The 25,808-nt window shown below is 38.1% G+C and overlaps 7 protein-coding genes across 7 annotated transcripts; 2 read left to right on the top strand and 5 right to left on the bottom strand.

Moving 5' to 3' along the window:
* Positions 1-371: 371 nt before the first annotated feature.
* LOC120015108 (40S ribosomal protein S26-3) lies at positions 372-2,512 on the bottom strand. Its single transcript, XM_038867362.1, has 5 exons — positions 2,353-2,512; positions 2,171-2,263; positions 1,950-2,034; positions 1,701-1,834; positions 372-745 (listed from the first exon to the last, which is right to left on the bottom strand). Exons 1-5 carry the CDS (start codon positions 2,353-2,355, stop codon positions 662-664), a joined length of 399 nt encoding a protein of 132 aa, XP_038723290.1. The 5' UTR covers positions 2,356-2,512; the 3' UTR covers positions 372-661.
* A 474-nt stretch (positions 2,513-2,986) lies between these two features.
* LOC120000612 (macro domain-containing protein VPA0103-like) lies at positions 2,987-5,484 on the bottom strand. Its single transcript, XM_038848739.1, has 7 exons — positions 5,248-5,484; positions 4,737-4,785; positions 4,540-4,642; positions 4,288-4,383; positions 4,107-4,181; positions 3,776-3,845; positions 2,987-3,308 (listed from the first exon to the last, which is right to left on the bottom strand). Exons 1-7 carry the CDS (start codon positions 5,386-5,388, stop codon positions 3,234-3,236), a joined length of 609 nt encoding a protein of 202 aa, XP_038704667.1. The 5' UTR covers positions 5,389-5,484; the 3' UTR covers positions 2,987-3,233.
* Positions 5,485-6,833: 1,349 nt separating this feature from the next.
* Positions 6,834-10,147, bottom strand: LOC120000807 (transcription factor RF2b-like). Its single transcript, XM_038848950.1, has 4 exons — positions 9,498-10,147; positions 8,459-8,591; positions 8,011-8,095; positions 6,834-7,562 (listed from the first exon to the last, which is right to left on the bottom strand). The coding sequence occupies exons 1-4, from the start codon at positions 9,995-9,997 to the stop codon at positions 7,186-7,188; spliced, it is 1,095 nt and encodes a 364-aa protein (XP_038704878.1). The 5' UTR covers positions 9,998-10,147; the 3' UTR covers positions 6,834-7,185.
* A 2,789-nt stretch (positions 10,148-12,936) lies between these two features.
* On the top strand, positions 12,937-14,375 carry LOC120000815 (RING-H2 finger protein ATL74-like). Its single transcript, XM_038848962.1, has one exon. The coding sequence runs from the start codon at positions 13,403-13,405 to the stop codon at positions 13,979-13,981; it is 579 nt and encodes a 192-aa protein (XP_038704890.1). The 5' UTR covers positions 12,937-13,402; the 3' UTR covers positions 13,982-14,375.
* A 904-nt stretch (positions 14,376-15,279) lies between these two features.
* On the bottom strand, positions 15,280-15,978 carry LOC120000824 (uncharacterized mitochondrial protein AtMg00810-like). The gene is made up of 2 exons (XM_038848974.1): positions 15,710-15,978; positions 15,280-15,621 (listed from the first exon to the last, which is right to left on the bottom strand). The coding sequence occupies exons 1-2, from the start codon at positions 15,918-15,920 to the stop codon at positions 15,566-15,568; spliced, it is 267 nt and encodes an 88-aa protein (XP_038704902.1). The 5' UTR covers positions 15,921-15,978; the 3' UTR covers positions 15,280-15,565.
* A 3,890-nt stretch (positions 15,979-19,868) lies between these two features.
* LOC120001234 (probable chalcone--flavonone isomerase 3) lies at positions 19,869-21,356 on the bottom strand. The gene is made up of 5 exons (XM_038849454.1): positions 21,111-21,356; positions 20,890-20,973; positions 20,650-20,805; positions 20,339-20,565; positions 19,869-20,216 (listed from the first exon to the last, which is right to left on the bottom strand). Coding segments are annotated over exons 1-5 (630 nt in total). The 5' UTR covers positions 21,112-21,356; the 3' UTR covers positions 19,869-20,054.
* Positions 21,357-24,422: 3,066 nt separating this feature from the next.
* Positions 24,423-25,620, top strand: LOC119997438. The gene has a single exon (XM_038844846.1). The coding sequence runs from the start codon at positions 24,675-24,677 to the stop codon at positions 25,380-25,382; it is 708 nt and encodes a 235-aa protein (XP_038700774.1). The 5' UTR covers positions 24,423-24,674; the 3' UTR covers positions 25,383-25,620.
* Positions 25,621-25,808: the final 188 nt, after the last annotated feature.

Raw genomic sequence — 25,808 nt, forward strand, 5'->3', positions numbered from 1 at the left:
TCATCCTTGACTCGTTACTAACACGATTGAGGGCCCGTGCATAATACACAGCCAACTTTACAATCAAGTAATGTATACCAAATCCATTTTGTAAGAACAATCTCAAACATTGGGTATTTAAAACTTCAAAACATAATGTAGCAGACCAACATAAATTACAATTGACACAACCACTGTTTCATGTTCTTACAAGACCGACATTTGTTTTAAACGGTTCAATCATGCAACAGTTTGAAGTTTAACGATTATAAACATAACTCAAATGCGTAAAACAAAAAAGTTTCAACCAAATTATCAAATGTTATGGGAATCATATCAATTTTATCCATGTCAACATTATCTATGTATTGTTTAACACCCTTTCTTCCATGTAGGGTAAAATCTCATCTTTATTCACCCACATCATAAACTAATGGCTCTCTTTCAGTTCAGCCTATGCCAAATGGCATGAAAAGTTATGACTCTTGCTTATGGATGTGGTTCAAAGGCAAAACTAATTTCAAGAAACCTAAACTTGAGACCTCAATTCATAGATTCAAAATCTGAATAGAAAACCCTCAAAGATCGAAGCATGTAATTATAAAATAAGGAGGAGCCATAGACAAAACAAAATTCTCAACATCCATATGAAGGCAAAACAGCATCAGAAACTAATTTGATCTCAAGCACGAACAGGGTTGCCAGCTCCAGCAGGACGAGGTGCTTGCCCAGGCTGGCCAGGCTGACCAGGCTTTGGAATATCGTCCTGAAATAAATAAATAAATTATTGTGGAATCAAAAAATGAGAAGACGGTTGCTGGATGAGATCAAACACGCTATCAAAGATCAAACAAGCCATCATCAACGAAAAATACGAGACAACTACAGCTAGAACATCTTACACCCAGGAAATCAGCCAGAGGCAAACACCCAAGTTATCATAGCGTATTAAATATAACCAAAAAAGTTAACAGCAGTTTAAAATTAAAACAATCTCAAGCCATTTTCTACATGGCCTTAACTATTGATTAGAATGAAGCATACAACATATTGTATAAATAGCTAGCCTGTCAAACAATTCAGAAAAAGAAAAATGAATTAGCATTCCACAATTCCCTAAAGTAAGTGTAACCCTTAAATAGTCAATAAACATACAAAAAAGAGCACACTTGTTAACAATACACACATCCAGAGAAATTTAGTTGAAAACATTGCTAAGAAAACAACACATTTAAAGTCTTTTCTTTTCTGGGAATTAAAGTTAGTGGCTCTGTAGAATGAATGAAAGTCCACAACGGAAAGAAACCAGGAACAATGCAAAATAATCCAAACATCCAGAAGAATATAGTTGAAAGCATTACCATGAAAAAAAACAAATTTAATTGTCTTTTCTCCTCTGGGATTGAAGGTTGGTGAATCTTTAGGGACATCTTACATCCAAATTTAAGAAAAGCGAATCGAAAGATAGATTCTGATATGCTTTTGTGTAAGAACAAACACACATTTCAGCTTCAAATGGCTGAGAACTTAGAATCTAACAGCAGTTAAAAATTTAACCTAAGGCTAAACTGGAAATGGAAATATATACAACCACAAAAAAAAATAAGAAGCTACTATGTTTTTTCATGAAAAACTACAATGTTACAACATCAACTGGTAGAAAAATAAGAAAATTCAAAGAGTAATCAGAATATTGCATAGGCAAACAGAAAAATAAGTACCCTGCGTCTGATGAAACGCTGTGGTGGCTCCCGGATCCTCCTGTTAGCACGAGAACGCACCCTGACCACGTGAGAGTGGATGGCACATGACACACAGTATTGCACCTTTGCATAAAGCTTAGGGAGAGTGTACTCTGATCAATGAAATAAGAACACAAGAATCGTACAATCAAACACAAAATAGAACTATAATCTACATATCTACACAACAAGGGAAAAGACAGATAATCAAAGATAAATAAAATTTACGCTCATAGACGCCAGCCTCTTGAATATCCCTAACAGCAGCTTGTTCAACGATGTTCCTCACAAGGAACCTCTTGATAGCCTTGTCCTGTACATCAATGACCGTTGGTTTACAAAATATATAAACAACCAGGAACTATATACAAAAAATTTCATTCAGTGAAATTTCTATAAATGTAATCGACATCATCACGTAAAGGTGTTTGCAGACAATTATGACGTACCTTGGGGCAGCATTTGCCGCAGTTGGAGCAACGGATGAACTTGACATGGCCACGGCCGTGCTTGTTACGGCCTCCATTCCTGCGCTTGAAAGTCTGCACAAATTGAAACAACGAGTCACACAGATGCGTACACGCATAGAAATACAAAAAGAAGGAAGTAGATCCAATCGAGAACGTAGTACCATGGTTGTCCTGCAACTTCAAGAGAGAGGAAGAAGTCGATCTAAGACTTCTGTCCTCGCCGTCCGAGATTAGGGTTCTGAGTGGTGAAAGAGGTAAGGAGGGTTTGGATAGGCAGCTTTTATAGTTTTATTCGACGAGCGGCATTTGCACACAGCGAGGGTAAGCCGAAGCCCTACTATTTATTCCTCATTTACGATTTTACCCCTCATTTTTTGTGATATTTTTATTTCCTACCTAAAATTTTGGACTAATTAGAAAATACATCCAAGTAGTCTCTCTAATCTCTATGATGAAGGTCTTTTATACCTTCCATAGTTGAGCATCTTCTACCTCATTTTCATGCGATAGCAAATTCAAAAATGCTAAACATCCCAACAATTGGTATCTCAACTGTTGAATTGGATGCACATAGACTCCGTATATGATGCACATAAATTTTATGTATACAACTCAACAGATGATACCTAGAATATCAACCTAGTTACCAACTGTTGAGATCTCTATGATTACTGATTTAGCTAATCACTTCTATGATGCATCCACTACTCCACTAGATAGCCTTCATTGATAGTTAATGGTTGTTCTTGCATATGCTAACAATATATATAATCTCTAAAGTAGAAGCAACCATGGTTATGACAATCATAAATCCACTAATTTCATCAATCCTTTTAAGACTCATATGAGCAAATTTAATTACACCACAGATAGAAACCATTCGCTTACCGATATATCAACATTTATTAATAAACTAGTCAATTCCCATCGAAATATGGATACAGACCCATAATAATATAATAATGATAAGAAGTCCCACAGCTGTTGTTGAACGGCTCTACATGTTTGCAACATAGTGATGAAAAGAGGCAACAAGTCCATGCTAAACTTTGAGTAATTCCTTCGCCTTCTTCAACCAAACTTCATAAATCTCGTCAAAAAACAGAACAAAATGCACCTGCAAACAAAAATTTACACGAAATGTCGTCTTACTCTAGACATGATAGTTGAGGAAACAAATTATCAAAGCTTTAGAGGAAAGAGAGAATAGTTCATGCAACGATCAAGATCTGATCTGCACTTCACAACCAGGACAAAACGCAGTAGGCAGCAATAAGGAACATGGTTTCGTTGGAACGCACTCATATGGTAACTAAGAAGTTGGATGCTAAGGCTAAAGCACGTATTATTGTGAAGGCTTCACAGCAGTCATCAAAAGGAATAGACCAACATGAATGAACACTACACGATAGAGGAGTCTGTAATTTTGGTCACCGATCAGTGATCACACTTTGCCGAAAATGATGATGCAATAATCAAGCTCAACTATATATTAATGCAGCAATGTGAAAAAATGCAAGAATCAATCTCCAAATGTACCTTTGTATAACCACCATATCACAAAGCAAAATATAGATATGATACCTCTTTAATGCCATTTGCAAACTCTTTGATTGTAGATATCGCAACTGAGGCAGCTTCCTCATAAGGATAACTGAAAAGAAACAAAAAAGAAAAAGGAAAGATAGAAACCGAGATGAGCGTCTGGATACAACTCATGCAAAAAGATGAACATCTGAAGTCAACTCACGCAAAAAAATATAAGAAAGTTATACAGAATCACTGAACCAGTAATTTAATTTTAGCTGAAATTGCAATAAAATGGCAGGGTCCACTAACATCAGTCATTCAAATCTTTTACCTTACATTCAGCATTAAAAAATTGGGGAAAGTTAGTTCTTTTGGGTGAACCTACCCATAAGCACCACAAGATATGGCAGGAAATGCAACGTATTGAATCTTGTTGTCTTTGGCCACAGCTAAGCTGTTCCTGTTATCAATTAAGAAAGAGAGATACTTAATTACTTATCAAGATGACTAGCAAGTTTTCCAGGTACAACTACAAACAATGAAATGCAATGTGAGGGATAATATACCTGTATGCACTAGTCAAGGAGGCTTTAGGGTTTGGATCAACATCATAGATAGGGCCAACAGTGTGAATCACATGAGATACTGGCAACTTAAAACCTCTGCATATTTTAAACATGTTACTGAGTAAAAATATGACTGAAAACCTTGAAAGGGAAGAAAGAGTCTATCATACCCTAGCCTTACTTGAAAAGTAATGACCTAAAATATTTTAGACATAGAAGATACTGCATCAGAAATAAGTTATAAGAACCTACGGGGTAATCCTTGCTTCTCCTGTAGGGCAGCGGACACCAGGCCGAACTTCTGGGACTTTATAGCATGCTTCTTTGAGTTCAGGTCCTGCAGCTCTATGTATGGCTAACGAAGACACACCCAAATGAATCCAAAGTTAGCTTGGAACTTTACAGTAAAGCAAAAACTATATGAAAAAAAAGAGGCAAAGATAGAGTACCCCCATCAGCACCTCCCCCTCCAAGCATTCGCTCATTTACTGAATTAACCTTCAGAGGATAACAATTCAATCAATGCAAATGCAGCTGGTCATGTATCCGAATTAATCTCGCAATTCAACACGCAATCAGGCAATGAGTGATTCCATCAATTTTAAATGAAAAAAATCCAGTATATATTAACCTACTGAAAGAGTTTCAAATCCACAATCTTAAAGATTTAGTTTGGGTGCTTAGCTTAAATACCTAATAATCAAACAATGTGAAAATTCACTGTGTCCTTACCATATTTTCAAGAAAAACCAAATTTCCACACAAACCATTCCCTCTCCAACATATCAGAGCATGTAAACGAATGAATCAACAAAATTGACGAATACCCAGTCATGAAAACAACTCATGACAGGTAAAGACAGATAAAAATGACTACTTGAACGACTGAAAAAAACAGCAAATATACTAATTAAATCACAGAAAACAAAAAGAGACCCTAGAACAAGAGAGAGGACTAACAATAGCATCAGAGGACCCATCGACAAACCACAGCGTGATGTCTCCCTTCTCGATTTTGAGAACCGATGATGGAGAGAGCTGGAAACGAGTTCCGGCAAACGACGCCTTAGACATTCCGGCAGCAGCTGACTTCGATGACATGAAGATTACCGACGACAAAGACGAAGAAGAGAGTAGCTTGAGAAGGAGATGAGTTCTGTAAGGAGTTCACGGGGGCTGCTGTAGTAATAACTACATCAGCCCCTGCTATATATGCATAGTATTTCGAGTAATAATTCTAACAAAAATCAAAAAAATCAAATTTATAGTGATCAAATCGTCGAATGTTTTGAATTTATATTTAATGGTTTGAAATTGTTATATATTTTTTATATTAAATTTGATTTTTATTTAAAACAAAAAATATATTATTGAAATCTTTACTTCAAATATTATACATATATAATTTTTAAAATAAAAATAAAAATATTTTAAAGTCCAAAAAATTACAATTGGGACTGCTGTAGTCCCGAGAACTCTGTAAGAAGTACTAGGTTTTGACTTTTGAGTAAGAGGAGGAGATACCGTACAGTAATTGTGGGTCCTACTCTTGCTTATCAAAACGGAAGCTTTACGGAGAAATGCTGTAGCCTCCACAGATCATCGTTCGATTTGCTGCTGCTGCTTCGTCTCTACAGATATCTCTCACAGGTAATTATATGATCCTGATTTGTGGCAATTGGGTCTTTGCCACGTGTCACTCCTTCACTTGTCAGTTGTGGCAATTGGTGCTCTGTACAGGTTGATCATTTTGGCATTGACTAGCAAGAACTTGTTGCCACATTGTTGTACAGGAGAGGAGATAGTCTGATGGTGAAGTTGGTGAATTTCAATCCTCTCCAGAAATCTTGAGTTCGATCCAGTGCAATATTATCATTGCCACGCAATGGGCTTTGACAATTTTCTGTACACACAACATGCTCCGAGTTTAAGTTTAAGTTTATTTTGAATGTTCAAAGAATAAGTTTGTAATCATTATCAGCCTTCTGCATCCTAACCGGGCCTAAGAATACCATGTTCCACAAGTTACCAAGTTCTTCTGGGTTGTGTGCTTTGCTATGTGTCAAGCAAACAATTGCATTAACAAATCAATATTCCAAAGTAAAAGGTAGAAATAGGTACTCTTTTCTCATAATACTAGTAGCAGCTCATAGCTGTATTCAAGCGTTAACAAGAACCGATAATTTGTGACAAGCTAAGGGTCTGTTTGGTATCGCTTTTATTTTTTGTTTTAGTTTTCAAAAAATAAAAAACAAAAACAAAAAATATTGTTTCCAAAACTTTTAAAAACTTTTTTTTTTGTTTTCAAAAGTTTTGAAAACCTGTTTTTGGTCATAAAACCAAAACAGAAAATACAAACAAACAATATTTTTTTGTTTTTGTTTTCTATTTTTTGAAAACTAAAACAAAAAACAAGAAACAAAAGTGATACCACCCTAAATGCTTCACAAATTAATAGCTGTGATCACCATCTCATGCATAAAACAAAAAATTCCATCACAACACAGTATTTAATTTAGCCCATTATCAATAATAAGGCAGAGATCAAAAGACAATAGAAATAGGTAAGACTAGTATATATATGAGAGTGATCTTTGTCCAAAACATTGAATATAAAAAGCATTTGCTCCAATGATACAACATTTATCAACAAGAAGAAGCGAGGTGCTCTTTTCTATCTCTATAAAAGCCTTCTATCCCCACATGATCGCTCCCCAAAAAATGATACAGAGTCAGCCTGAAAGAACTAACGGACATCTTGAACTTGGTGAACCCACCACGAACCTAAATTCCGATCATACTAAAAGAATGGAAATCAAATCAATGGCACTCTTGGTGTCAACAGGGTCAGCCTATAAGCAATCCAACATATGGGAGCAAGACAAAGAAACATGCGCATCAAAAGGTAGTACTGCTTTCGCTGGTGGAAATTGAGCGACCTTCAGATTTCACAAGATGAGACCCTCTGCCACTGATATCAAGACCTTGCAATCGGCCAAGAGGATCCTGCTGCAACATCTCTGAAAAAGTATTTGAGTGGGCTGTCGCATGCATATGTTGTTGAGGAGTCGGCATGTTAGACTGGAAGGGATGAAACTGCGGCATTTGTACATTCGGGGAATCAACAGGGCCACCTTGTGGCTGATGTGGAAAGAAGGAAGATTGACTGTATGGAATATGGTGCATGCCCAAATTATAGGAATCAGATGGTGTCATCATTTCTCCAGTTGCAATCTTGAGCCTCTCTACTTCCTTCTTCAGTGCTTCATTTAAGGCTGTGGGTTGGAAACAGTCATGCATAAGCATATTTGACAAACAACTTGCAATAGTATGTTAGATGTAAGTAAACGCAATGAAAATTATGGCAGATAAGTAAAATCTCAAAATGGTGTGTCAGACTTCCTACAAGTGTAAACCAAGCTGAAGTACTGGCAGGGAATATCGAAATTCAAAAGGCAAAAATCCACATCGAAGCCAGACAATGCCTACTTTATTATAAAGGAAAACTTAATCATTAAATTTCAGCCATTGGTAGAGCTGGACCCAGAGGAAATCATGGAGAAATCTGCTCCATGTCCCCGCATATAGAATATTATTCAGTGCTTCCATGTATAACAATTAGCATGTCCCTTGACATGCCCACCAAATCCACTGCAAAAGGAATGCATCATATATATATTACATGGTAATACACTATTAGAACAGAAAAAAATATTAGCATACCATCTCGTAACTGAGCCTGCTGCTCCATAGCTTGTAACCTAAGCTTAAGATCTGTGTTCTCCGAAGTCAGACCCGTTGTATCTCTCTAAATGAGTAAAAGAAGTAAGGCCACAAATTCATAGCAACAAAATGGAATAAAAAATATATATATATTAGGAAACATAATTGTACAGAAGCAAAAGGTTCTGATAATAATGTCAGAAGTTCATGTGACTTGGCAATGTGCTGAAATTTAAAAGGTAGAATTGCTGATAACAAACTGTTTCAATAGTGTAGATTATTTATGTTTTTCAGAAAATAACACTTGAACTTCTGACTGGCTGGATAATTAGTACTAGGAACGCAGAAATACAACAATCGAGCTTTTTTTATCGTGCAATGAAACCAAGTACATCTACTATTTAAATTGAATGTCATAGAGATAACCAGACAATAGTCAAACAAAAACCTGGAATAAAGTGAGTTGGGCAGAAAGAGTGGTTGCTTCTGTTTGGAGGGTTTGGACTTTTCTCTCAAGTTCTGAAATATAGCGGGCTTTCCTCTCCTTAGAGCGAGCAGCAGACTGCCGATTGGCAATTATCCTGCATAATATGTGGTATTGTGTGAGAAGATAACTTCCATTGTTAGGCAGATTAGTTTAGTCGATACAGGGGCAACAGATGTAAAAAACCAACGGAGAGAGAGCCATAAAAAAGAAGATGGCTGTATTAAAATTGAGCGAATTCAACTTGTCCAGTTCTCGGGAGCTCGCATCAAAGATGGATAAAACTTCCCCATTGTGAAGTGCTATTTCCCAATACTTAGACTCAACTAGCCCCCACAAGCAAGATTTCTTATAACTAGACTTCAAAGCAGAACTGCTCTACAGTAAATGTCCAGCATAGCAGTAGCACTCACAACTATATAATATAGCAGTCATAAATAAGAGAGCCAAATTTCAGAATTTATCAAATTAAGAAATGAAAATTAACTTATTGGGTAAAACTTCAGCATTGTGGAAGCCCTTATTGCATAACTGTAGCATTCGCATAACAATGTTTACCCTTCTATTCTGCATGATACCGAAGAAGGGGCTCGGTGAATCCAAAACCACCTAACTCATTGTGTACTTATGACCATTTCGGATTCCTATCAATCTCTAATTAGAAGGGAACCATTACAAACACCACAAATAATACAAAATTGTTATCACAGAAACATAGGAATGCTCAGCAAAACCATCTACATGATAATCCATAGAACCGAAACTCATACTCGTCTAGTCCACTTCCAGCTAGAGAAGAAGAAAAATTTATCCATGAATTGCAATAACATTGTATTCAAAATGCAAGCTAATTCCTTTTTACGCTGATGAAGGAAAAAAGGCCAAACCCAGATATCCGAATGATCTATGTCGTTCAACAGCTAAGAGGGCATGAGAAAGATATGCAACAAAGCATTCAACCAATAAGATAGGCATTAAAGAAAAGATGTGAGTGCAGAGGGACCTTTTAGCTTTTTTGGGATCGAGAGTCCACAGCTCAGCGAGTTTGTCTGGATCCATTGCTTTCTTAGCTTCTATGCTCTCCAAGGTGGAGGAACCATCCATCGAATTGCTATATCTGTGCCTTGTCCTGGCATTGACATTCTTCTCTCCTTCGCTGCTCTCCACAAGCATTCCCTGGTTGTGAGGCCCGCCACCAACATGGACGCTCTCAGGCTTCGAAGAGGGAACGCCACTCTGGTCGTCTTCGGGTTTTGGCGTGTTGGAGGAAGACGCAGGTCCGGATCCGAGCTTCTCAATGTCCATACAAGCAGTAAAGAGATCATCGTCCTCGAATGAAGCCGGGACATCGAATGACAGATCCAGGTCGTCCGGGATCCGGAAATGGACCTCCGACAGTGCCCGACGGTGAAAGGAGTTCCGAAACGGACCCCCCGCGAACATTGACGACCCGGTTTGCGGATGCGCAGAGTTTTGCGCATTCGGATTAGGCGGATCTTGCATTTCGGATTCGGATTTCGAGGTGGATCTCTCGGACAATGTGAGATTCTTCTTCTCCTTCTTCTATCCCTGCGCCGGTCACGGACAGACTTCCAGATCGAGGGTGGGAGTGAAGTAAAAATATGAAAGGAGCGACGGTGCCGTTTTGGTTGTCATACAAACTACGAAGGACTCCCACCTTGATTTTACAATTTAGGACCTTAAATAGTAGAAAATGTATTGAATATAATTCATATTTATATTGAATCCATATGAGATTGCCGTTTATAATTAATTCACACTAGATATGCGTTTCTGATATTTGAACATTAGTATCCCTTAATAAATTAGGTTTCATCAAAAAAGCAATATCAATATATATAAAGGACTTCTCACATGTACACTAACTATACGCACTTGTTACCAACGAGAGGTGGATCGGTTGACAATCGACTGGGTTAGGCAAATGTGTGCTTTCCAACGGTATTTCAAAAAAAAAAAAAAACTTTACGCACTTGTTTTTCAATCATGGATGCAACAGGGTTCCACAACTAATGTGTGGTCCCCACTTTTGTTGTGTTTTATTATCATCATTGGATTTCAAGTGCGCAAAGTTTGTACGCATGTGAGAATTCTTCAAAAAAAAAATAAATATATTTATATTTGAGCAAAAAAGTTATTAATACCTTTTCATTTATATGAATATTTTAAGGGTAAATGGTCGACTACGATCGATTTTTTGATATAAATTTAACCGAACCGATAGTTGATTATTAGCGGTTATTATGGTTATCAGTCGGTTTCCATTAAAGACATTTGTAAATTGTTTTTGAAAATAACTTACCAAATCGATTCGATTATCGATCGATTATGGTTATTTTCTTACTGTCCTAGAATATTTTAATATATTTAAGGATTAATTTCACTAAGTATTTCTAAGGTTTGACCTAACTCATTTTGATATATTTACAAAAAAACTTACCATATTTTTTAAAACAAAAGGCTTAAAACATTTCTTAGCCTAAACTCTAAAGGAAGGTCTTAAACACTCTAAGGTTAATGAATTTAAAAAAAAATTGTAAAAAAAGTCGTAGAATATGAATATATGGCACCAATAAGTTACCCTTCTTTTGTAATGAGTAAATCATTTTTTCTAATATTTAGATAATTTTTGGTTGAAAGAAATGGATACCAATATCATACCCATCTCATGCAAAACCTTAATTATTTTTATAAATACGAGAATTTAAACTATTTATAAAACATAATCTCGATTCTAATGGTTTTTTTAGTAGAATAAGCATCCGATATTTAAGAATACTAGTAAAAAAGAGAGCAATTACGCCTTATAATATTACTTAAAATTTTGAATTATCTTATGTCAAATGTTATATATCAAGTTAATTTGATTAATTACTTTAGATGAGTTAACTCAAAAAGATTTTAATTAATATCGTATAAAGAGTTGAAGTAAAGGGATAACAATTCAAGAATCTCAGCAAGGCAGCTATTCAGTCCAGAAGCTAGACAGGGAAGATGCTATCCAGACACCTCTAGCTATGTCCGGTCCAGACAGCCAAGTCAATTTCATACTAACACAGAAGATGTCCTCTCCGAACAGTCTCCTCTAGTGTCCAGACGGGTGTCGTAATTTGTAGATCGAAAAACGTAATTTTAAGGGGTTTTTGAGAATTTAAAGCTCGTACCCAATGAGACTCGACTTTGTAAGGGTGAATAGGTATTTTAGAGAATAGGAGAGAGGATAAAACCTTAATCTAAGGGTTGACTCTCATCATTCATGCACTTTTTCATAGTTTCGTTCTAAGGTTTTCTCATAGTTTCTCTATAGTTTTCTTGGTTGTTTTTCATCATTCGTCATCTTCTGTGTAAACATTAATTTTGATTAATAGATTTGATGTTTATCATAAATATCATAAAGTGACTAAGTTTATTTTCTAGGTTCTAATCCGTAAATGGTATATGCGATGTTCAATTGTTCAAGGTACGTAAGCTTCTTAATTCCAAATTTCTTGATTCTTTCATGTGATTGATTGATAGTTTTGATTGAGTAAATATAATCGAGCATGCTATTGTTATGATTAAAATATTTGGAGTGTACACGAATTTGCATGATTATTGATCCTTCGGTTGTTTTACTTTTCTGTACTATATTCTTTGTATTTAGCTCTCGAATACGGTGCAAATTCCATTTGCAATGGAGTCATGTATCCAATGAATTTTTTTTTGAGGGAAAAAGATTCATTAGAAAGAAGAGTTAGAAATTGTAAAGATATTACAAGAGTGGGGAACATGTCTCATGAGCATAACATAATCTAAACAATTCATTCCATGACGCGTCGAAGAGTCAGTCAACTGGTTGTTGCTCCTAGAAGTATGAACTATTTCACATTGAAAATCCTACATAAGAAGAAGAATGGACTCCATGCAAGAACCGTAGGGCACAAGCACGGTTCTATTGGATTGAAGGTCAGAGACAATAATAAGCGCATCTCCCTCAAGAATAAAGTTCGTAAGAATCATGGTCACGGTTAGCTCAACTCCGAAAAAAAAGGTTGTAACTTCTGCATAGAGACTTCCCCCTATTGAAGGAATGCGCTTGAAGCTAAAAGTTAATATTTTCCCATTAGAATCTCTCACAACCTCCCCTACACCTGCATAAGGATTGACAACCGACCAAGCTGCATCAACATTGATTTTTAGTCTCCCGATTGGAGGGTGAATCGAATGGCTAGGCGCAGGATGGAGTGAAGAGTGTTGAGGAGTAAAACTTGAGTAGTTATCCAATGATTAGTGGAGTTGAATTACATATTTCATGCATCAATTGACTGGAGGGGTGGGTCCCATCCCATATTTCATTTCATGGTTGGAATTGAAGAAGTTCTGTATTGCAGGCAGACCACACACGACTAGTAGACCCAACACTGGGCCATATTTTATTATTTTTGCACCACCAAAAAATTAAAACTTCTGCTGTTTTTTTTTTTTCCTTAGAAGAAAGCTGTAAATTCAATACTATCCATAACAAGGCGGCTAAACCTTTCTTTCTGACAGATATTATCAGAAACCCCAAAAGTCCAAAACCAATGAAACCAGTCTCTTCATTTTCTTCTGAAGGCAGAGATTGACAAGAACCAAAAACAAAGTACAGCCTTTGATAGAGAAACTGAAGCTGCATACGAAGAGAAGCTTTATCCTTTACATGACTAAAATGAATTCCATTCTTTCAATATCCTTCGTCGTTCGATTCACAACTGAAAAAAAACCATAAAAAAACTGAACTTTTTTGTTTAGTTGTTGAATTTCAATTGCATCCTTGTGTTGCACACCACCTGTTCGAGTGAATGTCCCACTGAACTTCTTGCAGTGTGTTAGTATTCCGTCGAGAAGTTTTGAATCCATTTTACTTCTATGACGATTAGTACTCTACATCGTCGTCCACACCGTCTACTTCTCGGCACAGGTGCTGATGGATCTCCATCGGAGACAAGCGGAGGGCGTACATGGAGCTCCTCCACTAACGAAGCGAACTTCGATACAAACATGGTCATAATCTTATCAGCTTTGCTTTGCGCGCTGATATGTGTACTGGGATTCAACTCCATATTTCGTTGCGCCTTGCGTTGCAGCAGGAGGTTTGCGTTTGAGACCCCAGATGAGACCGCGGCACGCCTTGACGCGGCGACGGGCCTCAAGGAGAGTGCACTTCGGCAAATCCCAGTTGTTGTATACGGTGCTGCGCAGATCAATATTGTGGCTACTGATTGCACAATATGCCTTGGAGAGTTTGTGGGTGGTGAGAAAGTTAGGGTCTTGCCAATGTGTAATCATGGGTTTCATGTAAAGTGCATTGACACTTGGTTGGTTTCCCACTCTAATTGTCCTACCTGCCGCCGCTCCTTGCTGGATCAAGTGCTCACGACTTCTGATGCTGCATCAACAGCAGGAGGTCATGGAGATGCGCATATGACAGCAGATGAGGTTGGTTGATTCATCCCAGAAATAGAAGAAAAAAGAAAAAAAAAATAATTTTAAGTGTGTATTTTAGGTTATTAAGTATTATGACTATGCATGAGAAAAACAGAAACAATGAAAGATGCTGGTGGGATTTGAAGGCTATTAATTTCTTTGTGATTAATTACTTATGGTACTAAGGAGACTAAATAAGGTGAAAACAATGAGGAATGTACATTGTTTGTTGAAAAATTCCCTAATCGTGAAACTAGAAACAGAGAGAGATGGGAAATTATTCGTTTCAAGCACTAATGGAAACGGAAATTTAAGTTCTCTAAAAACCAATCTTATTGCCATCCCTAGATTTTTACTGGTTAACCTTAGTTATGAAACTTGATGTGCCTAATTTCATTAGGAAAAATTGAGATTTACAGAGTAGGCAGTGGATAAAAGAAGTTCAAACTTTTCTTTTGACTGTAGCTTTTCTTCTCTCAAATCTTGTAAGAGTTAGCTACAAGGATATTTTAATAACAGATTATTAAGATTAATATAGTTGGCACTAGCTGGTCTTGGTCTAGGTTCAAATAAAGGAAATTAGGGCAAGAAGTTATTCTAGTGTCCACTTTGAATTTCAAAGTATTATCTTGCCTTGTCTTGTTCTTTGTAAATCATGGGAGCTTTGTTAATTATGGGGGGGGGGGGGGGGAGAGAGAATATTCCCTTCCTTTCCATTTGTCAATACAACATAGGAAGAACAGATAGAAAGAGAAGAAAAGGTGTTCCTCAAGCATATCATGGTTAACTAATGGGGAATTGATTAATGTTTCCACCTCTTTGATTTGATAGCCATAACTCAACATGGAGTGGCATTTGCAACACAAGGAATCAAGAGTTGTTTGTTTAAAAAAGAATCTTGATCTTCATGTCTTTTCTCTCTTTTCTTTCTGCTAACTAGGTCCACAATTTAGAAAAAAAGTTCATTCCTTAGACTTCCTTTAGTAACTGCTCATTGTGTAATAAGTGAAGAAATCTGTGGTGTGATTATGACTTTATATTGAGCATCATTCATCATTGGACTTCTCATTGATCGATATGCTTCCTTTGGAGAATTTGCTTTGCTTTACTAGTTGAATAGATACCTGGAGGATGAACTTGGTGGAGAGAGGAAGTGTTGCCTTGATTCTTTCTTGCTATGTTCTTGCTACTAGTTAAGCATTGCACCCATACATTGTATAAGGACACAAAGTACAGAAGAATTGAATAATTTGTGTTGTATATTCATGTTGTGAGGTTGTATATTATATAGTTACATTGAAAGCCCTAAATTAGGGAAACTAAATCAATCAAATCAACCTAATTCTAGGAAACTAAATCAAAGTAATTAAAGGGAATATTTACAACCCATAATTACAAGAAACGTAATATTCTCTCATAATTCCAACACTCCCCCTCAAGCTGGTGCGAAGAGATTGACGAGACCCAGCTTGACAAGAGATGACTTAAGTAAAGAAGGACCTATTGGTTTAGTAAACATGTCGGCAGTCTGAGCCGATGAAGGAACAAACCTAGGAGTGATAATGCCAGACCGAACTTTTTCCCGAATGAAATGGATGTCAACTTCTATATGCTTAGTTCTTTCGTGAAGAACTGAGTCGGATGATAGCATGATGGCAGACTTGTTATCACAGAATAAAGAGGACGAGTCTGTTACAGAAATACCCAATTCAGTGAGGAGAGAACGAAGCCACATGATTTCGCATGTACCTTGAGCCATAGCACGATATTCAGATTCAGCTGATGATCGAGAAACAACTGCTTGCTTCTTACTTTTCCATGAGATAAGATGATTACCCCGGAAAGTACAGAAGCCAGAGGTAGAACGCCTATCACTTATGGAACCCGCATAATCAGCATCAGTGTAGCCCGAGAGATCAGATGGTATATAGCATGAGAGACTAGATGGTGGACCTGACATCTCTCCAGAAGCATAGAATAATCCGAGACCAGGGCAAGATTTGAGATAACTGAGAATATGATAAATAACATCCAAATGGGAAGTACGTGGAGAATGCATGTACTGACTAACAACACTAACAGCAAACGTGATATCTGGTCTTGTGTTTGTCAAATAAATAAGACGTCCCACAAGACGCTGATACATTGATGGATCTGATAAACAATCTCCTGAGTCTGGTGATAGCTTGAGATTAGGAATCATAGGAGTAGAGACAGGTTTACAACCAAGCATACCCGTATCCTGCAGAAGATCAAGAACATATTTCCGCTGGGATAAAAATATGCCACGGCGAGAACGAGCAACCTCAATGCCAAGAAAATATCGGAGGGGTCCTAAATCCTTAGTATTAAAGGATTTTCGCAGATCATCCTTTACCTGAACAATACCTGGGGAGTCATCTCCAGTAATAAGGATATCATCAACATACACTGAGATAATAATGCACTTGCCCTGAGACTGGCGACGAATGAAACATGTGTGATCCGAGTGACACTGAACAAACCCCATAGCAAGCACAACTTCACTGAAGCGGCCGAACCATGCCCGAGGAGACTGCTTAAGGCCATAAAGAGATTTCCAGAGACGACATACTTTCCCCGAATACTCCCCCTGGCCGTGAAAACCTGGTGGAGGATCCATGTAGATAGTTTCGGAAAGGTCCCCATTGAGGAATGCATTTTTAACATCCATCTGATGGAGAGGCCAAGAGTATGTAGCAGCAAGAGAAACAAGGAGACGAACTGTAGTAAGTTTCGCAACTGGAGCAAACGTGGCTCCAAAGTCTTGGCCGGGAATCTGAGTGAATCCTTTGGCCACAAGACGAGCCTTATAGCGATCAACCGAACCATCAGCCTGATACTTGATAGTGAACACCCACTTACAACCTACAGTGCTCTCACCAGAAGGAAGATCAACAAGGTCCCAAGTATGATTACGTTGTAGGGCATCCATCTCTGCTTCCATGGCAGAGACCCACTTAGGATTCTGGAGAGCGGAGTGGACAGAGCAAGGGATCAAATCGGAGTCAATCTTGCCAAGAAAGGTCTTATAGGAATCTGAAAAACAATGATAAGACAAATACTTGGCAATGGGATGGTCAGTACTACTCGTAAATCCAAAACGGGAAGGGGGATGACGATCACGAGTGGGGTAACGAGGAACAGAAACAGGAGAAAGGGAAGTACCTGATTCCGGAGAAGACGTTGGCGGAGGGGCAGGAGCAGAAGGGCGCCGAGTATAGACCTGATCAAAGGGAACGAAAGATGGTGCACTAGGAGTAGATGATGAGTCAGGAGAAGGTGAAGGAGAGGAAGACTCGGGTAACAAAATCGGTCGTGGAGGTGATGATTGATCTGGGATGGTGAGAGAAGGCTCCACGGCCGGTTTTGATATAAGAGGGCTACCTGAGAAAAAAGGAATAGCCTCCAAAAAAGTAACATCCAAAGAGTGATAAAAGCGACGAGAAACGGGATCATAACATCGATAACCTTTAGACATGGAAGAATACCCGGTAAAAACACAGCGAATGGCTTTATCATCAAGTTTGGTACGGGAGGGACTACGATTTTGAACAAAACAGGTACAACCAAACACACGAGGAAGAAGAGAAAACAGAGTAGTACCTGGCCGAAGGACATGAAGGGGTGTTGCACCCTGAAGTGCCCGACTCGGAGTACGATTGATAAGGTACGTGGCAGTAAGAACAACTAAGTGTCAGAAAGTTTTGGGGACATTCATACCTCGAAGAAGACATCGAACGACAGACATGATGTGACGGTTCTTGCGTTCCGCGACACCATTTTGTTCAGGTGTGTAGGGGCACATGAGCTGTTGAAGGATCCCATTTTGAGCAAGTTGAGTGCGAAACTCATTGGTGAGATATTCACTGCCATTGTCAGACCGAATGGCACGAACAACAGTATTGTATTGAGTTTTAACCATGTGAAGAAAATTAGTGAAATGATCAAAGACTTCAGATTTGTTTTTTATAAGATAAACCCAAGTACATCGAGTGTAGTCATCAATAAAGGTAACATAATAACGATGTTGAGAAAAAGCAGTAGTGGGAGATGGTCCCCAGACATCAGAGTGAACAAGGTCAAATGCAGCGGGAGAACGACGCATGCGAGGAATATAAGAAGTGCGTGTATGTTTGGACAATTCACAAACCTCACAATGAAATTTAAAATTTTTGCAAGCTTTATTCAAAGGCGGAAAAAGCGAACATAGATATTGAAAGTTCGCATGGCCTAGACGAGCATGCCACAAATCTACAGTAGCAAGGGAAAAAATAGAGGAAGATAAAGTAGAAGGATCTAGAACCGATAGTGTGGAAGCTTGAAGACTAGACGATGAGACATCAGATGAAGGTGGGTCACCAAAGTAGTAGAGGCCGTCATGCTCAAACCCCCTGCCAAAAATCTTCTTCGAAGTCAGGTCCTGTAAAAAACAACGGTCAGATAAGAAGACAACAACACAATTCAGGTGCTTGGCAAGGCGACTGACAGAGAGAAGATTACATGTAAATTTAGGAACATAATAAACAGAAGGAAGAGTAATATCCGGAGACAAACGGGCACTGCCCTGACTACGAATTGGGAGAGAAGTACCATCAGCAATACAGACAGATTAGTTGATAGGAGTAACAGAAGAGGTGAAGGTGGAAAGCTCACCAGTCATGTGGTTGTTAGCCCCAGAATCCAAAATCCAAGTGGGATTCCCTGACTTACCATGGAAAGCAGTAGGAGTACCTGTAGCGATAACAGCTAATGACTGTAGCTGAGCAATCTGGGACTGGAGTTGAGCAATCTGGGACTGGAGCTGGCTCAAATCTGGTGAAAGATGACTATAATCCATCTCGGCAAAAGTAAATTGCCGCAGTACAAGCCAAGAAATCGCAAAATTTTATCCAAAGTTAGGCAGTAGTCGAATCAATTCGTGAAATAATCACGACTGGCAGAGATACGCCAAGACAGAGATTTACCAAAGATAACCCAACAAAGATACTAGCAACACTCACTAAGAGAAGCTGATAGACACGCGCGACGAGAGACAGGTGCGCGCAGAGACAGATACACACAAATATGTTTGAGATAGATGTGTGCGAAAAGAGACAGGTGCGAACAGAGTCACGCTTGAGATAAAGAGCTGCCGAAGCCGATGAAAAACAAAAGAGATACGTGCTGCCAGAAAAAGCCGAGAAAAATGCCCGTTTACAGTACTCGTGAACAGTACCGTAAACAGTCTGAATAGCACCGATGAACAGTGCCGGTGAACAGTGATGATAAAGAAAACCCTAAGGCTCCGATACCAAGAAGAATTGAATAATTTGTGTTGTATATTCATGTTGTGAGGTTGTATATTATATAGTTACATTGAAAGCCGTAAATTAGGGAAACTAAATCAATCAAATCAACCTAATTCTAGGAAACTAAATCAAAGTAATTAAAAGGAATATTTACAACCCATAATTACAAGAAACGTAATATTCTCTCATAATTCCAACAAGTACCACACACTTTTCACAGATAAGAGCCCTATTTAGTCTGAAAGTCACTGTTGCAGGAAGCAAGTCTTTCATGGATAGAATCTCATCTTAAATTAGGCAAGTGTTCCTGTTTCATATTCGAAGCCAAAAGTATGCTATAAGCTCGGGAATATATATATATGTGGAGAGACTGATTTCAAGAGTTGAACCTATGACCTTTAAGTTATACCCCTGTAACTTTATCACTGGGTCACATGCTCGTTTGTCTAATTAATATACATTATGATACTATTTTTTTCCATCTTGATTTATAGGGTCATGGTTGTTAGAATTATGGTACTATTTTTTTTCCCATCTTGATTGATAGGGACATAGGGTACTTGTGCTGTGTAGTTTACAGATAGGGTAGCAATGTAGCATATGAGACAAACAAATTTTATATTGCATACAAAACAGACTCATAATATCTTATTTGGCCTTCCCAAATATGCCTGAAAGTCACCAGTTGTCAAAACCAAAGAGCTAGCTCAAGCATAGAGATTTGGTATATAGAGAACAACTTAATAAAAAGAACAATTCAAATTGAGATTATTGCATTAGGGCCTTCATTTAGACAATTCAGCTGAAAGGTTGTTGGCTAAGGAAGATATGGTTGTAGGAGAAAGTCCCCTGGTTCCACCCAAGTACCATTTCTTGATCATCTCCACAACATTCGCATTTCCGACATTGATCTTTGATTCCCCTTTCCCTTCAGTTGCAAAAACAATCTGCACGTAAAATAAACACATTGAACCTGTAAGACTTTTGGTTTTAAAACAAACACAACAGACTATCGATTTCAAATGCGGGAGGTTGCAAGTTCAACTCTCACGCCTAGCATTTGCGGTACCTCGGCAGTGCCTGAAGTAGCTGGAAAGTAGAATGTGATGACGGAATTTTTCTTGAAATATTTGGACTGGAAGAACTCAACAATCTTCTCCAAGGCTTCCTCTTCCTCTTCTTCATATTTGTCGATTTCTGCCAATCGATCTCTCACCTCACTCTCTAGCTGCACAACATATTGGGAGCCCTTGATTTCCTTAATGATCACAACTCGCAGAAACTTATCCACAGGAGCTGCATACAACTTTGATGATCAATAACTCAAAAACTTGTCAGGCTTTATGATTATTTAGTAAGAAGATGAACCATCATATATACCAGAGATAACAGCTTCGAAAAATTCATCGTTCTCTGCAAGTTCGTTTCCAGGTTTTCCCTTCCACTTCTGTAAATGTCCTACAATTTCAGGTTCCAAGTAGACTCCAATCGCAGTAAACTTGATTTGGAGGAAGTGTATTTCAATGTCTGTGATTCCTGTTACAACCTCACAAGAATATTCATCTAAATGAACAGAGAGAGAGAGAGAATTTCAGGAAGAAATAATAATGACATAAATACCATGACCAAGCAGAGACAATGGCTTGGTGGTTGTGATCTGGGGAGGAAAAGGGATTTCATCCACCATTACACTTTCAGTAGCCACTACCAAAAAGTACACAAATAGAATTCTTACATATATTGCACTTAAATCACAGATACTATAAAAGCCAAATTGAACTAAATATTGTTTACAGACAAGAAATGTGAAAGGGAGAGTAGTAACAGAAAGGAGGCCTCACTGGTTGGATTTCTTGGATATGGAGGAGTCTTGTGACTGTGAACCTGAGTGTAAGAGAGAAATGTGAGTGTATATATATTTATATGGTGTAGATAGTTGAGCAGTCTGATGGATATGTTGTTTTTCAAGCTTACAGTCTTTATCGACTCTATAAATTTTGGACAAGGTAGGAGTAGGTAGGGAGCTTGTGTTGTGATTCAACTCATTTTCTGTGGCACATTCATGTCCTAAACCACTAAAGTAGCTACCACCCTCCTTTGCATCATCAAAGACTAAACTCAAAACAGACAGCTTCATTTTTATCATATATATATATATATATATATATATATATATATATATATATATTTATTTATTTTTGGTTGAAAGCTGGTTGAGGCCATTTGGTGTTGAGATACCCATGTGGTTCAATTGTATAACAACCGTTCATTCTACCAACCCACCCATTTGTAACTCCCATCGATTTGTTTGGATGATTTTAGAACCACGTGGAGATTTTGTAGAGTATTGTAAAATATTATTCTAGAGATATGTTTGACGCAGCGCGGAAGCTAGAACACTTGAATTTGTTCACGACGAAATCAAGAAACTTGGAATCTTCTAAGAACAATTGAGAAAACCTCAAGGAATTTTATTAATAAAACTGAATGTATCAATTACAAATGTTTATGAGACTATTTATAGACTGACAAAACAATCAAACCCTTATTGGACTCCTAATTAAACTAGAATTGGAAAATTGGAAACATAAAACGTGCAGGAAACTTAATTAACTCCGTTGTACTATAAAATGATGCCTTTTCGATCTCCTTCCAATTTTAAACTTTAAGTCTTCAAAATCAGTCATCGGAAACATATTATAGTAAGGAAACACACAAGGGAATCAAAAGTTATGGGCGGTCAAAGTTGGAAACTGAAACTTTAATTTCCAAAAACAATAACTTCAATTCCGATTTCGATTTGGATTCCTTTGAACATGTTCCAACTTCTCAAGGAACTCTTCCATGGACCATTCTACGTCAATGCTTCTAAAAGGAATATCTTGTAAATATATATTATTACATTTTGGAGATGAATATTAATATTTTGGAGAGTTATCTCAACCATCCAAGTGAATTAATCTTCATCGTAGGATGAAGTGTGCTATTTACATGTCTAAATTCTAACATGGATTGGATTTTGAACATACTTAATTGACCAAACCCAGATTGGTTTAAATCCGGGCAATAACCTAATCCGGGTTAGGGCCCGGACAAGTAAATTGACAAAATTTCTGTGTTTGGAACCGGACCCGATTTTAAATCAGGCAAACATTTTGCATTTGAACCAAGATTTCGGACATATAACTTGTAGAGGATAAAATCTACAATTAAATATTTGAACTCAATTATGCTTTTGCGTGTCAAGGAAAAAGTTAAGGAGATCTTATGTCAGAGATGGACTGATTTGGTTGATTCTTGCAGTACGTCCTACATGATTTATATAAGTCAAAGAATCAGGAAACAAGGCGATGGAAGTATGTAACCAAGGAGATAATGGTGTTTGGCTACGACAATCGCACTCGTGCTCTTCAACAGTTGAAGATACGAGTCTTTGACCCAAGTTATCTGACCCAATTTTGGTTTGGGTCCTTGATGGGCTTTCGACAGTTGTTGAACCTGGGTAATTTTTTACCCATATATAACTTATGTCCAAACTTGATTTAATCCGAATTGAAGAAATTCAATCATCATAGTTTTGCCACCCTACTTTAGAACATTCTCAAAGATTTTATGTTATTCAGCAGGTCTCTCCCCCGGCCAATTCGTAATCTAAATGTTCGCACTTCGCAGGGAGCACGTGACACTAGGCCCGCTATTCAAAGTCATCTAACGTGACCCAAACAAAATCAATTGGGCCTGGGGTTGAAGGCCAACATATCGACCCAATCATTCGCGGAGAGTCGGGTTTTAGTCCGAATTTAAATCCAACTCAACCACAATAAATTTTTAGTAAATTAGAAATTTATAGATTCTACGGGTGTGGGACGTGGGAATTAGTTTTTCTTTTCTTTTTTTTTGTTGAATGGATAATTGTAATAAAATGTGGTAGTGGATAAATATTTAATAATATTACAATTAGAGACTGGGGGAGGACATATGCAGAACCATCGGTGCACCAAATTTTTTTGTAAAATTTTAGACAAATGATAAATGTGTAGTATTTAGTATAATGAATTTAATAATATTTTTTTTCTAAACGAAAATTAAATTTCATCATGATTGACATGACAACGCAAAATATTTAATTTTCGATCGTAATAAATTTGATTTTTGTTTCAAACAAAAAAAAATTTATTTATTAGGTAAATACTACACGTTTATAATTTTTTAAGTAAATACTACACATTTATGATTTTTTCAAAATTTTACAAAAAAAGTTTGTGTGTGAACCGATCATAGAACCTATGCGTATGCATGGTAATTAGATATCAAGAGATGATTTTTGTTGTTAACCCTAGGGAGTGAAAAGAAACAATGTTCTTTTATTTTTTTTTTGCTACTCATAATCAATATCAATTTTCTAATTAAATATTAGCCCAATACACAATTAGTAAAGAATAATCATTATGTTAACTTATAAGGAAACAAAAGCATGGCCCGGCAGCCGCGCAACACCGACCACAATGAATCCGATAAGAAGATAATTAATAGTGTTTATGTCTAAATTTAATCAATAATTAGCATGAATCAATATTCTATTTAAAATATAAAATAATATTATTAATATGACAATGCTTGCTGACTCAGACGCCATTAGGCTAATAATTGGACTACGCACTAGTTGTGAGCTGACGTGGCATTCTTGTGTCACCATGCAAACAATGGACGTGGGGCGTGTGCATGCTTTGGTACTGCATGCAACGAAAACGTGCCTCCACGTGCTCCCTTCACTCTCCTCGCCATAGCCCTCCTTATTGCCACGTCGGGTACTCCTTTTTCACACTAATCATGATGGACGGTGATTATTCACTCAGCAGAACGCGTGTGGAGAACGTGATTAGACCGAACCGTATACGTTTTACTTATGGTAGACCATGTGACCACTCCAAGGCAATACTTAGCTGCATCCGGTACCAACCTAATAATTGCAACCCACCAATCAGTATCCTACATGGTAATCCAAGTGGGAGCATTCGCAATTGTGATTCGGCAACAGGAAGCGGTTGTAACAAACGCAATGAACGTTACCTTGTATGGAATCAAAGCTCTGCTGACGTGGCATAAAACAATGGCAGTTATATAGAGGCTCCAGATGACAGATCGAGTCTCCCACACCCAAACAACCAATCGTTGAATTTCATTCCAATCTTGACCGTCCAAGGAATCCCTCCCACTTTCCTCGACCCTTCGCCTATCTGGACTTTGATTCTCTTTCAACTAGAAAAAGCTTCAGACACTGCAAACCAACCGCATTCTCCATCTAGCAACAAAATCGTTTTTCAAGGAATTGCGGGATCGAACCAAGAAACGACGCCGTTGGGGAGTCTTTTTCCTAACTCTGCCTCCAGCCATCGCCGGTGCAGATGGCGTCCGTTGGCATTCGTTGCGGAGGATCCGATTCTCTGCTGCAACGACCTCCGATTGCTAATCGTGATCGGATTGCCCGGCCTTGTTGTTCACTCAGGGTCGCGAATAGCGCGAGAATCACGATGTCGATGAGACAAACGGTGGCTCCGGAGCCAATAACTCGTCGGAGTGATCTCACAATTAAACATGAACCAGAGGACCGCAAGAGCGACGCCGTTGTGTTGGAAAAGTTAGTGGACGGGTGGATGAAGCATTCCGTGGGGGAGATCGTCAAGAATCTTCACGAAGCGCCGTTGCTTGTCCACGTGTATTCCGAGGATGACGACGAGAAGAACAAGGCGACGTTGAAGACGGAGAAGGCGCTGGAGGAAGAGAGTTGGGGTAGGATCATTGAGGAATGGAAGAGAGGATCAGCACGAAAACCGGAGGGCGTGATATTCGTTGAACAGCTGAAAGACGCGGACGAGGAAGAAGAGACGTCGACGGATGGAGTGACGATGGCTTGGGGAGTGGTGGTTCAAGGTAGAGGAGGAGGCGGTGTTGAGTGTGGGCCGCCCACATGTTACCTGCTTAAGACGAGCCGGGCCGGTGCTGGGCCTGGAATGGGCCTGTGTTGCACTCACTATTGTTTGGTGAAGGTGAAGAGTTTCAGGGAAACGACGTCGTCTCAGCTAAAGAATTGCTGGTTGGCACAGGGTAATTGAATTTGTGCATAAACCATATTAGATTTGATTGAATATGGTTTATGTATGTACATGACATTATTATAAAAATTACTCCAATTCTAGACCTCCAGTCCATTCAGTTCTCTGGACTATGAAGTGTTTGTTACAATTGTTGTCTCATGTTCTGATAATGTTGTCAGAAATTAATTCAACAACTTTTATTTGAATTGTAAAAAATCAATGTATTAATGGAAGATTTTGCAAACTCTTATGGACCAATTGAAAGCTCGAGGCCCACCATGAAAAGATAACGTACGATGACATTCACAGACGCTGGATGAACAAGAGTTCTATCTTGTAAATTATGATAATGAAAAAATCCATGAGACTTGAAGTCTTGAACTTATGATATTTACGATAATAGAAACAATCATAAAACTTGAACTCACGACATCGACAAATGCT

This window comes from Tripterygium wilfordii, chromosome 1 (genome assembly GCF_013401445.1).
Source record: "Tripterygium wilfordii isolate XIE 37 chromosome 1, ASM1340144v1, whole genome shotgun sequence".
NCBI classification, from domain to species: domain Eukaryota; kingdom Viridiplantae; phylum Streptophyta; class Magnoliopsida; order Celastrales; family Celastraceae; genus Tripterygium; species Tripterygium wilfordii.

Coding starts and splice junctions, on each gene's coding strand:
- LOC120000815 (XM_038848962.1), top strand. CDS start 13,403: ATGACGATTAGTACTCTACATCGTCGTCCACACCGTCTACTTCTCGGC.
- LOC119997438 (XM_038844846.1), top strand. CDS start 24,675: ATGGCGTCCGTTGGCATTCGTTGCGGAGGATCCGATTCTCTGCTGCAA.
- LOC120015108 (XM_038867362.1), bottom strand. Junction 2,035..2,170: donor GCGGCAAATGCTGCCCCAAG/GTACGTCATAAT, acceptor ATTGATGTACAG/GACAAGGCTATCAAGAGGTT. Junction 746..1,700: donor AGCGTTTCATCAGACGCAGG/GTACTTATTTTT, acceptor TATTTATTTCAG/GACGATATTCCAAAGCCTGG.
- LOC120000807 (XM_038848950.1), bottom strand. CDS start 9,997: ATGCAAGATCCGCCTAATCCGAATGCGCAAAACTCTGCGCATCCGCAA. Junction 8,592..9,497: donor GATCCCAAAAAAGCTAAAAG/GTCCCTCTGCAC, acceptor CATATTATGCAG/GATAATTGCCAATCGGCAGT. Junction 7,563..8,010: donor GCAGGCTCAGTTACGAGATG/GTATGCTAATAT, acceptor TCCAACCCACAG/CCTTAAATGAAGCACTGAAG.
- LOC120000612 (XM_038848739.1), bottom strand. CDS start 5,388: ATGTCATCGAAGTCAGCTGCTGCCGGAATGTCTAAGGCGTCGTTTGCC. Junction 4,786..5,247: donor ATGGGTCCTCTGATGCTATT/GTTAGTCCTCTC, acceptor TATCCTCTGAAG/GTTAATTCAGTAAATGAGCG. Junction 4,182..4,287: donor TCCTTGACTAGTGCATACAG/GTATATTATCCC, acceptor AATTGATAACAG/GAACAGCTTAGCTGTGGCCA.
- LOC120001234 (XM_038849454.1), bottom strand. Junction 20,566..20,649: donor TTTCGAAGCTGTTATCTCTG/GTATATATGATG, acceptor AGTTGTATGCAG/CTCCTGTGGATAAGTTTCTG. Junction 20,217..20,338: donor CTACTTCAGGCACTGCCGAG/GTACCGCAAATG, acceptor TTTTACGTGCAG/ATTGTTTTTGCAACTGAAGG.
- LOC120000824 (XM_038848974.1), bottom strand. CDS start 15,920: ATGTCAGGTCCACCATCTAGTCTCTCATGCTATATACCATCTGATCTC. Junction 15,622..15,709: donor ATATCGTGCTATGGCTCAAG/GTACATGCGAAA, acceptor CTGTGATAACAA/GTCTGCCATCATGCTATCAT.